The sequence below is a fragment of the Ambystoma mexicanum genome, chromosome 11 (genome assembly GCF_040938575.1).
Source record: "Ambystoma mexicanum isolate Mex_15411 chromosome 11, UKY_AmexF1_1, whole genome shotgun sequence".
NCBI classification, from domain to species: Eukaryota; Metazoa; Chordata; class Amphibia; order Caudata; family Ambystomatidae; genus Ambystoma; species Ambystoma mexicanum.
The window spans coordinates 1,273,209,799-1,273,223,214 of NC_090934.1; the positions used below are offsets into that span (position 1 = coordinate 1,273,209,799).

The 13,416-nt window shown below is 48.4% G+C and overlaps 1 protein-coding gene across 1 annotated transcript; it reads right to left on the reverse strand.

Annotated features, from left to right (window-relative positions):
- Positions 1–5,313: 5,313 nt before the first annotated feature.
- On the reverse strand, positions 5,314–9,187 carry LOC138504323 (cholesterol 25-hydroxylase-like protein 1, member 2). Its single transcript, XM_069624741.1, has one exon. It carries the CDS (start codon positions 8,800–8,802, stop codon positions 7,864–7,866), a length of 939 nt encoding a protein of 312 aa, XP_069480842.1. The 5' UTR covers positions 8,803–9,187; the 3' UTR covers positions 5,314–7,863.
- Positions 9,188–13,416: the final 4,229 nt, after the last annotated feature.

Sequence of the window (13,416 nt, forward strand, 5' to 3'; positions counted from 1 at the left end):
AGTGCCTACGGGAACTCTGCTGGGTGACTGCAGGAACTCTGTTTTATGACTATAGGAACTCAGTTCAGTGCCTACGGGAACTTTGCTGGGTGACTGCAGGAACTCTGTTAGATGAACTATAGGAACTCAGTGCAGTGCCTACAGGAGCTCTGTTAGATGAACTGTAGGAACTCAATGCAGTGCCTGCAGGAGCTCTGTTAGATGAACTGCAGGAACTCTGTGCAGTGCCTACAGGAGCTCTGTTAGATGAACTGTAGGAACTCCGTGCAGTGCCTTCCGGAGCTCTGTTAGATGAACTGTAGGAACTCAATGCAGGGCCTGCAGGAGCTATGTTGGGTGACTATGGGATCTCAGTGCAGTGCCTACAGGAGCTCTGTTAGAGGAACTGTAGGAACTCAGTGCAGTGCCTGCATGAGCTCTGTTGGGTGATTATAGGAACTCAGTGCAGTGCCCACAGGAACTCTGTTAGATAAACTGTAGGAACGCAGTGCAGTGCCTGCAGGAGCTCTGTTGGGTGACTATAGGAACTCAAGTGAAGTGCCTACAGGAGCTCTGTTAGATGAACTGCAAGAACTCCGTGCAGTGCCTACAGGAGCTCTGTTAGATGGACTGTAGGAACTCAATGCAGTGCCTGCAGGGGCTCTGTTGGGTGACTATAGAAACTCAGTGCAGTGCCTACAGGAGCTCTGTTAGATGAACTGTAGGAACTCCGTGCAGTGCCTTCCGGAGCTCTGTTAGATGAACTGTAGGAACTCAATGCAGGGCCTGCAGGAGCTATGTTGGGTGACTATAGGAACTCAGTGAAGTTCCTACAGGAGCTGTGTTAGATGAACTGCAGGAACTCTGTGCAGTGCCTCCAGGAGTTCTGTTAGATGAACTGTAGGAATTCTGTGCAGTGCCCACAGGAGCTCTGTTGGGTGAACTGTAGGAACTCAATGCAGTGCCTGCAGGAGCTCTGTTGGGTGACTGCGCAGGAACTCTTTTGAATGATTATAGGAACTCAGTGCAGTGCCTACGGGAACTCTGCTGGGTGACTGCAGGAACTCTGTTTTATGACTATAGGAACTCAGTGCAGTGCCTACGGGAACTTTGCTGGGTGACTGCAGGAACTCTGTTAGATGAACTATAGGAACTCAGTGCAGTGCCTACAGGAGCTCTGTTAGATGAACTGTAGGAACTCAATGCAGTGCCTGCAGGAGCTCTGTTAGATGAACTGCAGGAACTCCGTGCAGTGCCTACAGGAGCTCTGTTAGATGAACTGTAGGAACTCCGTGCAGTGCCTTCCGGAGCTCTGTTAGATGAACTGTAGGAACTCAATGCAGGGCCTGCAGGAGCTATGTTGGGTGACTATAGGATCTCAGTGCAGTGACTACAGGAGCTCTGTTAGAGGAACTGTAGGAACTCAGGTCAGTGCCTGCATGAGCTCTGTTGGGTGATTATAGGAACTCAGTGCGGTGCCCACAGGAACTCTGTTAGATAAACTGTAGGAACGCAGTGCAGTGCCTGCAGGAGCTCTGTTGGGTGACTATAGGAACTCAGTGAAGTGCCTACAGGAGCTCTGTTAGATGAACTGCAGGAACTCCGTGCAGTGCCTACAGGAGCTCTGTTAGATGGACTGTAGGAACTCAATGCAGTGCCTGCAGGGGCTCTGTTGGGTGACTATAGAAACTCAGTGCAGTGCCTACAGGAGCTCTGTTAGATACACTGTAGGAACTCTGTGCAGTGCCTACAGGAGCTGTGTTGGATGAACTGTAGGAACTCAATGCAGTGCCTGCAGGGGCTCTGTTGGGTGACTATAGGAACTCAGTGCAGTGCCTACAGGAGCTCTGTTAGATAAACTGTAGGAACTCTGTGCAGTGCCTACAGGAGCTGTGTTGGATGAACTGTAGGAACTCAATGCAGTGCCTGTAGGAGCTCTGTTGGGTGAATATAGTAACTCAGTGAAGTGCCTACAGGAGCTGTGTTAGATGAACTGCAGGAACTCCGTGCAGTGCCTACAGGAGCTCTGTTAGATGGACTGTAGGAACTCAATGCAGTGCCTGCAGGGGCTCTGTTGGGTGACTATAGAAACTCAGTGCAGTGCCTACAGGAGCTCTGTTAGATACACTGTAGGAACTCTGTGCAGTGCCTACAGGAGCTGTGTTGGATGAACTGTAGGAACTCAATGCAGTGCCTGCAGGGGCTCTGTTGGGTGACTATAGGAACTCAGTGCAGTGCCTACAGGAGCTCTGTTAGATAAACTGTAGGAACTCTGTGCAGTGCCTACAGGAGCTGTGTTGGATGAACTGTAGGAACTCAATGCAGTGCCTGTAGGAGCTCTGTTGGGTGAATATAGTAACTCAGTGAAGTGCCTACAGGAGCTGTGTTAGATGAACTGCAGGAAATATGTGCAGTGCCTACAGGAGCTCTGTTGGGTGAACTGTAGGAACTCAATGCAGTGCCTGCAGGAGCTCTGTTGGGTGACTGCGCAGGAACTCTGTTGGATGATTATAGGAACTCAGTGCAGTGCCTACAGGAACTCTGCTGGGTGACTGCAGGAACTCTGTTGGATGACTATAGGAACTCGGTGCAGTGCCTACGGGAACTCTGCTGGGTGACTGCAGGAACTCTGTTAGATGAACTATAGGAACTCAGTGCAGTGCCTACAGGAGCTAATGTTGGGTGACTATAGGAACTCAGTGAAGTGCCTACAGGAGCTGTGTTAGATGAACTGCAGGAACTCCGTTCAGTGCCTACAGGAGCTCTGTTAGATGAACTGTAGGAATTATGTGCAGTGCCTACAGGAGCTCTGTTGGGTGAACTGTAGGAACTCAATGCAGTGCCTGAAGGAGCTCTGTTGGGTGACTGCGCAGGAACTCTGTTGGATGATTATAGGAACTCAGTGCAGTGCCTACGGGAACTCTGCTGGGTGACTGCAGGAACTCTGTTAGATGAACTATAGGAACTCAGTGCAGTGCCTACAGGAGCTAATGTTGGGTGACTATAGGAACTCAGTGCAGTGCCTACAGGATCTCTGTTAGATGAACTGCATGAACTCTGTGCAGTGCCTACGGGAGCTCTGTTAGATGAACTGTAGGAACTCTGTGCAGTGCCTACCGGAGCTCTGTTGGGTGAACTGTAGGAACTCAATGCAGTGCCTGCAGGAGCTCTGTTGGGTGACTGCGTAGGCACTCCGTTGGATGACTATAGGAACGCAGTACAGTGCCTACGGGAACTCTGTTGGGTGACTGCACAGGAACTCTGTTAGAATAACTATAGGTACTCAGTGCAATGCCTACAGGAGCTGTGTTAGATGAACTATAGGTACTCAGTGCAGTGCTGTGCAGGAGCTCTGATGGACCACTCAGCTCAGCGGGGCAGCTAATTGAGGTGCCACGAGGAGCTCAGTGAATTAATTGCAAATTAGGAAAAGCGGCTGAGCTGTATGCACCATTTATCTCGTCCCTAACCCCACGTCCACTCCATTTCACAACATTGTACACGGACCACTACATCACCTCGAAGCAGCCCTGACTGCCAGCCCTTTCTTTTAAACTATATCATTTATGCTGAACTGTAATATACTTTTTTTGGCTGGGTCTCTCAGTTGCTTAGCAACAAACACAGTGCTTAGAAGTAGCCCTAGCCCGCATCCAGCGTCGTGTAACACAACAACGTGCGTAAAAAGAAAATAAAGAATGTTTTCGCACTGGCCCTTCTAAACTTTTTTTTTAGAGGCGTGAGAAAGGCGACAGCTCTCCATTTAAAGGCTGGCTCTGCTTTGTACTGGCGGGGTTACTCTCGGCCAATTCCTGGCTTCTAAAAAGCCTATTCCGTGCCCGCTCAGAAGAGCCGTGTTCACGGATGGTGTCCCCTCCTTGGCCACATGCAGGGGGCAACTGGGCTAACATTTCGGGGTGGGGGATTGGGGGTCTAGCTTTTCCAATGTTGGGAGAGGGGCTAATTTCGGAGACTGTGGCGAGAGGCGTGCATGCAACATCTATACACATTCTAATGAGGTTATTCTAGTGCAGCTTCAATGTTACTAGCAGTTAACTCTCTCCTTCACTTCTGAAACAACACACTTAAGAACTGTTCTGAGAATGAGCGGTCTCCTCTCCCCCATCCTCTTACCCTTCCAATCACTCCCCTGACATGCCAGCACTAACACCTCGTCACGATTTCAATTGCCTACAAATGCAGGCCTATGAACGCAGGTGCTAACAATGAAATATTTGACATCAGTAATTGCCGTGCCTTTAGTGTCTGTGTACTGTTCTGCTGCGGCTCTGTAGGTCAGCCAGGTCAAGTCATCACAACCCAGAATGTCGGGGTAGGGGCTAAAACCTGGTCTGCGCCACTGGCCACAAATACATTTTCACTTCCAGTTCTGTCGAGATAACACTATTTCTGGGGAGTCTTTTGGACCCCTAAAAAGGTAAAGCTTGAGACACAGATACTGAGTATTATTAGGAGAGGCACAAAAAAGAAATCGGGTTGGTGGCAACAAAGACTAACTGACCCGAATACAGACGGCTCATTAGTGGACAACAGCAGATGCCGGCTGAGACATCAGACCACCGAGCATCAGCGTCACCAGTGGGCGGGAAAACGGGAAGATGTGCACGCGCTGCCTCAGCCGTCATGCGTCATGTCACGTTGTGCGCCATTAAGGCAGTTGCCATCAGCCGCAGGGTAGGGGAGCATCTAACATTGCAAGAGGATTGAGGTGTGGGGGAGACACGGGAAAAGTACTGCTACTTCTTTCCCCAAATGCAGTGCGCGCGATACCATTTCCATACGCTCTCATTCCACCCTCGCCCCCCTGCCCAATCAACGTGTTGCTAATATAAGTGGCAGATGGCATTTTAACAAATGCACATAACAAAACAAAAAAAACTGCAATACCATTACAGATGCTGAAAACTCAACTATTACAGCTCTGTCCAGGTTCTGTGGGGGAAAATACATGCAGGCCTCCTAATTTGTCTATGGATTGCACCAACAAGTGACTTCACAGAAAATGACATTGCAAGGAGCATCAGCAGTGTTTGATACTTGGAGGCGCCATAGAAATGACTTTAGAGTAAGGTGCCATAAGTAAGCCAATTGGCAGATAACTTTGTGGTGCAAAATGAAAAGATGACACTATTATTATATATGGAGAAACTCTACAGCCATTCAACTTTTTTTAATAATAGTATTGATATATTAACATAAACTATCAAGTGAATCACTTACGGAGCTGCAGATAAGCCAGTGTGAATAAATGATCTGCCCAGGATCACACACTTTCATTTGGACAATTTAAGGAACTGAACACATCTTCACAGGTTTAGTAGATATAGTTATTTATTACGGACGTGCTTTGTATTTTTATGTGCTTAATGCTTTATTTAAGCAAACCACATTGCATAATAAACTAGCCTTTCCACACTATATACATGTGTTGAGCAAAGAGAGTATGGCTTTAGTTTTATTCTCCCCATCCTGCATGCAAAAGTCCCAATAGGATCATGCAGATTAATGTGAGCCTAACAAATCCCCCTTGGGTTTTAAAGCATTATTTCGTAAAGCATGCAGCATTATGCACCCCTTTCACTTCTGATCAGCCCCATTTACAGTTCCTAAGGGGCAAAAGGCCCCCTTACAAGTTTGACGGTACCTGAGCGGTTAATCTGCCCAAATACCACCAAACTGTATTATCATTACCAGCAATCTGTCCACTGGATTACGAGTGCTGGCAACGCTTGTACATCCCCATTGCATGGAGCCCGATTGCACTCCGTGGGGGGATTTGCCGGTATTACCAGCACCGTTATTAAAGGCGACTTTTGCTGGTAAGGCCCCTGACTTACCTTCAGCTCTAAGCTGCAGGTAAATCAGGTGCTCCACCAGCAAGCTTGCACTTTGCTGGTGCGGTAACGTGCTGGTAAACGGAATTACTGGCACGTTATTACCGCACCAGCAAAGTCATAATGCGACCCAAAGTCCCATCTAATAGTCCCTCCACCCTCCCATCAATGTCTAATGGCTCCCATTGTAATGCTATGTTGATACAGAACAACGTGTCAGGTCCCTGGGAGAGCCTCTGTTGTCCAGAGGCCGAACTTAGTGTGAGCCCTGCAGAGGCTGAAACCACAAGGTGGGTCCCGCAGGCGCCCTGACAGGCAGCCCGAAGCAAAAGTAGGACACATGTCATCCTGATGAGAGGGCCTGCAGATCGCAGGACCCAACCTGTCATTTCAGTGCTGAACGGGAAAGGTGTCCCTCTGCCAAATGTCCCGGTCTGGCTATTAAAAGAGCCACTGGTGGGGGGGGCGGAGGGGGGCAAGCTTCCCCCATACTCGGTACGCCACTGATCAGGCCACTTGAATTCCGGGCTCGAGGTGAGACCGAGGGCACATAAGGTAAAGGACAGTAACATCTGTTACAGCCTCGCACACAGGGCTGTAATTCTATCATAATGGGACACACAAACAAACCAAAACAGTTGGAGAAGGTGTTTGGCTCTTGGCCAATGGAGACACCAATCATTGAGGGAGAAAGTTGGGAGTGAAATATCAGGCCTTTAACAGTGATTAAGGCCCTCTGGTGACACAATGTTTTTATTCCAAAGTTATGATAGTTGCTTCATTGCATACCCAGGTGGTAGGTATAGCTGTGCCGAAAACATCCTGGGGGCAAGGAGGTGAATGTCACTTTCATCCATTTAGAAAGTTGATCAAAGACAGGTGCACTTGCAAGCATTCTATATGCTTTCAAGCTTGTCTGGTGACAAAAGGATTAGCGTTTTCTCGTATCTTTAACCGGAACGCGTGCAGGGGTGCAGCAATCTCATCTCAACCCTCACGCTCATCACTGCATTTCCAAACCCAATAACCTCCTACTAAAAGGTCCGAGAAATCATGCACCTGCATGGCACCCGGCACACCAAACCCTCACAAACACTTGCACCCACTCCCAGCGAGATAACACACGCAAATGCTAAACCATGCCAACCCACTGCCCGTCCTCGATGGCTGAGTCCAGCCAGGGGTGGGGTCCTCACAGTGTATATCGATTATTAAAATGTTGCATACAATTCATCTGAACATGTTGAGAGGGTTCCATGTGTTAATATCCCTGCAAAAATATCGCCATACAAGAATATCGCCATATTTTTTGCGACCATATTAAGCCATGGAACCTGCAGGGGACACCCCTGCAACGCCTGTCATTTTTTTAATGGAGCGGGGGACACCCCCACAACCCCTGGTCCCATTAACCCCATAAAGTATCCCCACAAATAATATCGCCTATGGCCTCACCCCACGACCATATATATGGCGATATTATTGGTGGGGATAATATTACCTGATACCATTGAGAGAGGGTAATTTCCTAGTTCGATGGTTACACAGAAAAACGGACATGTCACAGCCCTCGCTGACTGGCAGTGAGCACCCCGGCATCATACTACACACATATGACAGTAACCGTGCTTAGACGTGCAATCATATTTACAACATGCTCTCTGCTTTACAACAATAGTCATTCACTGTTCAACTTCTGCGATACAGTTACATTGGTCATTCATTTAGCGGCAACAACTTTCCGATCAATTCTCCCACAGCTGCAGGGTCAAGAACCGGTAATGCTAAGGAAAGTGATCAATTTGGTCAAATAAACTGGCCATGCATTTTCCTGCACTGGAGGCAATCATTATGCATGCACTTAGATCACTGTGCAAACATTGCAATTCTGCATTAAATCCGAGGCGCTGAATGGCTAGGTTAGTAGAGTTAATGAAACAGGTCCACAGTGCCTTTGCTGCACTATTTCAGAAGCGCCCATTACCTTTATTACTGTCCTAATCTATGTCATTTATGTGGAAGTGAGCTCTCATCGGTCCTTCTCCTCTGCATTTCGCTCTGTTGGAGAGACACTCTCATCGTACAAAGAATCCATGCAACGGCTGATGCGGCATGTTCCGTTGGGGGTAACGGGCTCTAGGTAACCCTTGGCTGGTCCAAACTCTGCATGCGTCCCAAATAGTTTGTCCCAGTGGGCGAAGTGCGGTGCGTAGTTGCTCATGGGCTTTTGATGGTGCACATCATGCTTGATGGGTCCTCCGTAGATGCCCAACGGGACCAGGCGCGAGGTGGTCCAAGGGAAGTCATAGCCACAGTGGTCCTCCACCGACACGTAGACATGGAAGAGCATGAAAGCCCAAGTGGTGAGCAGGTGGCAATGCAGAAGGATGGGATTGGCGGTGGTCCAGAACCCAACAGTGATAAGTTCCCAGCCTCCCAGGCATTGGGTGGCCAAGGAAAATGGAGCGATGTAGTCGTGGTGGAGGGCGTGAAACGTCTTGTAGAGCCAGCGATTCTTGTGATGGATGAAGTGCCAGATGAAGTACTGGAAATCAAATAGCAACAGGCTTCCTACCACCCCCGCCGCCATCTCTGGAATGCTCGGAGCATCTTCTGGGAGCGGCGTCGGCGGTCTCCAGTACCACTGCGCCACCGAGGCTGGAAAGATGAAGAACAAGTGATTGGACAACGTCACCCCGAGACAGTGCATGATCATGCCGGCCGTTGGGTTCCGGTTCTGCTGGATTTTGTACTTGTGGACGAGAGGCCACCTCCTGCCCATGATGTTGAAGACAAGGTACGGGAGACAGAAGACGGCATAGGAGGATACGGTCAGGACCACGGGGAAGAGAGGTGACCGCAAAGCGTCCGAGTAGTTGAACCGCAGGTAGTCCCACAAAGGCTGAAGCAAAGGCCCCCTGGCAAGAAAAGTCTCCAAAAGTTGAGAAGAATAAGGAACTAAATCCATCTTGGCGAGACCCTCGGTCAATACAAGAGTGGGATGTTCAAATCAGCATCCTCAGAGTGCTGGAGAGCTCTTGAATCCCCGGAGAGGAATGTCTCCCTTTCTTGCAGCCGGCAGCTCAGCAACAGCAGACAGTCAAGCGCTCCTCCCACACCCCCACACTTCTGGGCTCCCTGACAACGCAAGCTGGCACCGGCGGGCTCATGTAGCGCTCCCGGGCTGCGCTCGAGGCATGCTGATGTCAGAGCATTCATTTTTCACAAGCCAGGGGGACAGGCATGGGTCACATGATACCCAGGGCTCACCTTGCATCACCTGGTGGATGGATGCCTGATGGTGCAGCTGCAGGATAAAGGCCTCTCGATCCTTCCCCTGTAATGCAAGTGTAAACAGTTACAATGGAGGCTCAGAAGGAGTCAGTCAATAATGGTAACAAGAGGGTGCATTTCCAATGACGCCGATTTTTACCGTCCAGTAACACCGCATGCGGTAAATAGCACATGATAAGGAGGTTGAACACCGCCTCAAAAGTTCCCGTAGTGCTACAATCACCCAAAAGATGGGGGTCATGATAGTCGCTCTGTGCCAGCATGTGCCTGGGACCTTCACAGGGAGCACAATTATACCCCCTGTATGCACAAATAGCAAGCACGTGTGTATAGGCGCGTTATAACTGCCATATCATATCATATCAAAATGCACAGAAGACAATTACTATTAAGGGGGACCTGGCTCATTCCCCGATCTCCCAGGTGGTCATACCAATATAATCAAGAAATGATCAGGGACATTTCCCAGAGAGATCACCCAATGTGTGTCACTCACTCCCATAACTCTTTTGGTTCCAAAAATAAATTCTTCTCTATGTATTCAATACATGTGGTAAAAACATATACACTCAACCTAACACATAAGACATCACACATGTACATAGACACAGGGTGAGATGGCCAACAACTCATTCTCTGCACCCTCTTTCTACACAATATAACACTTTGTGCATTCAGATTGTCCCTCATGGGAAGGGGGCGACACATTAAAAACTGTTACTGTGTTGAATGAGGGTGAACGGAATGAGTTGTTGGCCACCTCATTCCGGTGTCTTTATACATGTGTGATGTCTGATGTGTTAGGTTGAGTGTATACGTTTTTTTAACAAATGTATTGAATACATAAAATGTGTGAATCCAAATGAGTTGTGGCAGTGAGTGCCAGACACTAGGTGGTCTCTCCGGGAAATGGCCCTGATCATTTCCTGATTATATTGCAATGCACAGAAGGGTCGTTCCTCATCGTTCTGTGCATTGTTTCTCCAAATGGGACAGTAGGAATGGGTAGCGCTGACCCATCCCTTAAGCAGGGAAGAACGCTGCTCTTCGTATATTTTACCAACACGAAACAGGGTGTTTCTGAAGTGCTGCATGTCTGGTGTGACTTTACCACCCGAGCGGTGATCACCTCAAAAACCCATGCAGACCCTCTGAATACTGCACTGTGAAGCACTCCACTGCCCGCCAAAAGGGGTTGTGCTTCACAAATTCCCTTCCATACAAGAAGACTGGAAATTACCAAATGCGGCATTCCGATACTGAATACCGCGAAACGCGAAATTCTCCAAAATGTCAACCTGTGAGAACAGCCCTTTATTTTGTAGCTGTTCGTGTTGAACGTTTCCTCATTAAACATTTAAAAAACGCATTTTTCGTTCTCTAGAGCTACCGGTATTTTTTTACAAGGAGGATCTCAATTAATCCCCCCTAGTTACTAATTATTTATTTTTCATTGATCACACATATCTGCGTTATTTTGCCAACAAGGAGGCGGTTGCGCCTCTTTCGAACAGAACTTACTGTCCTAGTTGCGTTAATAGAATTTTTGACACACGCCGAATTCAACTCGTCATCCCTAGACGCGCAAGACCCGCTTGCATCTGACGTCATTGCGGCCTTTTGCACAACTTGCTGAAAGCTAGCCTCGTGTTAGTGGGTACACGATTCACTTTGCCAAGCGTACACCCGAGTGCCTTGATGCCTCTGCAGATGTAATACGGAGCGCTGTACAAGGCAGCAATACAAAACCAAACGCATCCAGAGTATGGCGTTGCCTACACCTCTACATTTGGCCTTTTTGGTTCAAAACAGATAAGGTACCCGGGTAACCAGGGTGATTAATTACCTGTGCGCTGGATCACCCAAACGATGAACCCCCTATAGGCTCCTTTGGATAAAAGTAATCTCCCCCTCTTATGGTCATAGCCTACCCACTTCCCTCCATCTGAGCGGGAGTCAAGGCCGCATCCTAACAGGATCGGAAACATTGAGTACAATGTAATGACCATGGGGTAGAGCAGCACAGATAGACCGCACCAGCCAAGGCCTGAGAAGTTTGTGTCACGTGACCTACAAGCGTTCGGCCAAAGAGGCGACTTCACACACCTCCTTTCCTGGACAAGGCCTGGCGGAAGCTACTGTGGCTGCTTAGGGGGAAACAGTGTATCTGCAGAGAGCTGGGACAAGGTCAAAGGACAGGGCTTGGCACACTAGCGACCGGCAACAACATGATCTGCTTGGAGAGCGCTATCAGAAAAAGGGCATGGCATTGGGACTCATTCTAACTGGTAACAATGGTGCTGGTAAGCCTGCTGGCATCGGTGTTACAGGACCAGCACACTACGACTCTGCGGGCGGGTGCCGTCCCACCTGCCAGGGTCAGACCTGGTGGACGGACGGCACCCACCCGCAGAGTTTCACTGAAACGGAGCCGGTGCTTCCGTGGTCCCCATTCCCATTGAGTCCCAAAATGGGAATGGGGATTTACAATTACTGGCATCTTACTTGCCAGAACGCCAGGGTTGTAATCCCCCAGCGTTTCCGGTAAGCCAGGTGCTGGTAAAATGCGCAAGTCAGCCGGCAACCTGACGGTTTTACCGGCACGGTTACCGCCAGACTTGTGATGAGGCCCATTGCTCCTGGTACTGACTCACTTGGTAACGCCAGTGCTTGGCATGCAGTCAATAATCTCTGTTATTGACCAATTCCAAACATTCTGAACTCAGCAAGCAGCCTAACAGCTGACACTGCATACACAATTATATTTATTTTCGCAGAAGTACTAATAGCCCTGTAGACCTCAGGTGGGGTCATTATCGCTCCACCCTTATTTATATCCCAGGGCATCCTCTTGGGCAATCATTTGGGGGTGGGAATTATCCTGCGATAATGACTCGAACACCACACTTTTGCTACTGTGCAGTTTCTCAACATTCGAATGCTGCTACTGTGGAGGTTCCTCCACCTTTAAACTTTGCTACTGGGAGGCTTTGCCACATCCGAGCTTTGCTTCTGAGGTTTCACCACATTTGACTGTTGCTACTGCTGGGTTTCGGGACTTTTGCATTTTACCACTGTGAGGTTTCACCACACTTGCATTTTGCTACTGTGAAGTTTTGTCACACTCGGGTCTTCCTACTGTGATATTTCACAACATCTGACTGTGGGGTTTCGGGACATTTGCACGTTGTCACTGTGAAGTTTTCTCCACTTTTGAATTTTGCTACTGTGAGGGTTCACCTCATTTGGATTTTGATACTGTGGGGCCCCTCCGCATTTGGGTTTTGCTACTGTGAGGTTTCACCACATTTAAACTCTGCTGCCCTGAGGATTCACCACATTTGAGCTCTGCTGCTCAGAGGTTTCACCACATTTGAGCTCTGCTGCCCCGAGTTTTGACCACATTTGAGCTTTACTACCACATTTGACTTTTGCTACTGTGGGGCTTCACGGCATTCCCATTTTGCCACTGTGAGGTTTCACCACACTTTGCTACTGTGGTGTTTCTCCACATTTGAGTTCTACTGTGAGGTTTCCACCACACTTGAGTTTTTGCTGTTGTGTGTTTTATAGGTAGCCCCAAAACAAAAGGAAACTGCCTACGGCTGACTGGCGCCTAAATATGCGGAAATACTGTCCTGGAATTTGAAAGCACACCTTTGACTCACAGACTGAAATGCCAGCATGGAAAGTTCAACGCTGACAAATACACCAGCAGTGTTGTCAGGAACAGGAAGACTAAAACTAAGTGTGCCATGTGTGAACGACAAGGCTGATAGAAAATAGGCCTATATTCCATTTCAGGCTATGGAGGCACTGAAATGCATTCTTCCCAAAGAGGAAAGCTGCCATAAAAATGAAGACAATTGTAGCTGGATTGAAAGGAACTGTTTACCAGTGAAACTCCAGTGCCTGTGCCAGTTTAATATAACGTGCCATTTAAAGATGGACATTGATGGCATGGTGCAGGAGAAAAAAAAGAAGTTTGTATGCTGTAAGATATTTATGCATGCCTCCTGCCTCTTCTGTGAGGTTCCACCTCATCTGAGCTCGCTACGGTGGGCTTTCGCAACATCAGAGTTTCTGGCTACTGAGGGGTTTTGTTGCTGTGAGGTTTCATCACATTTGAATCCTGCCTCTGTGGAGTTTCACCACATCAGAACTTTTCAGCTGTGAGGCTTCTACCGATTTGAACTGTGATACTGTGAGATTTGCACCATTTTGAGCTCTGCTGTTTTTGAATCTTTCCCACTCTGAATCCTGCCACTGTGCCGTTTCATCACATTTG

Excerpts from the sequence above, each read along its gene's own strand:
- LOC138504323 (XM_069624741.1), bottom strand. The coding sequence starts at position 8,802 with ATGGATTTAGTTCCTTATTCTTCTCAACTTTTGGAGACTTTTCTTGCC.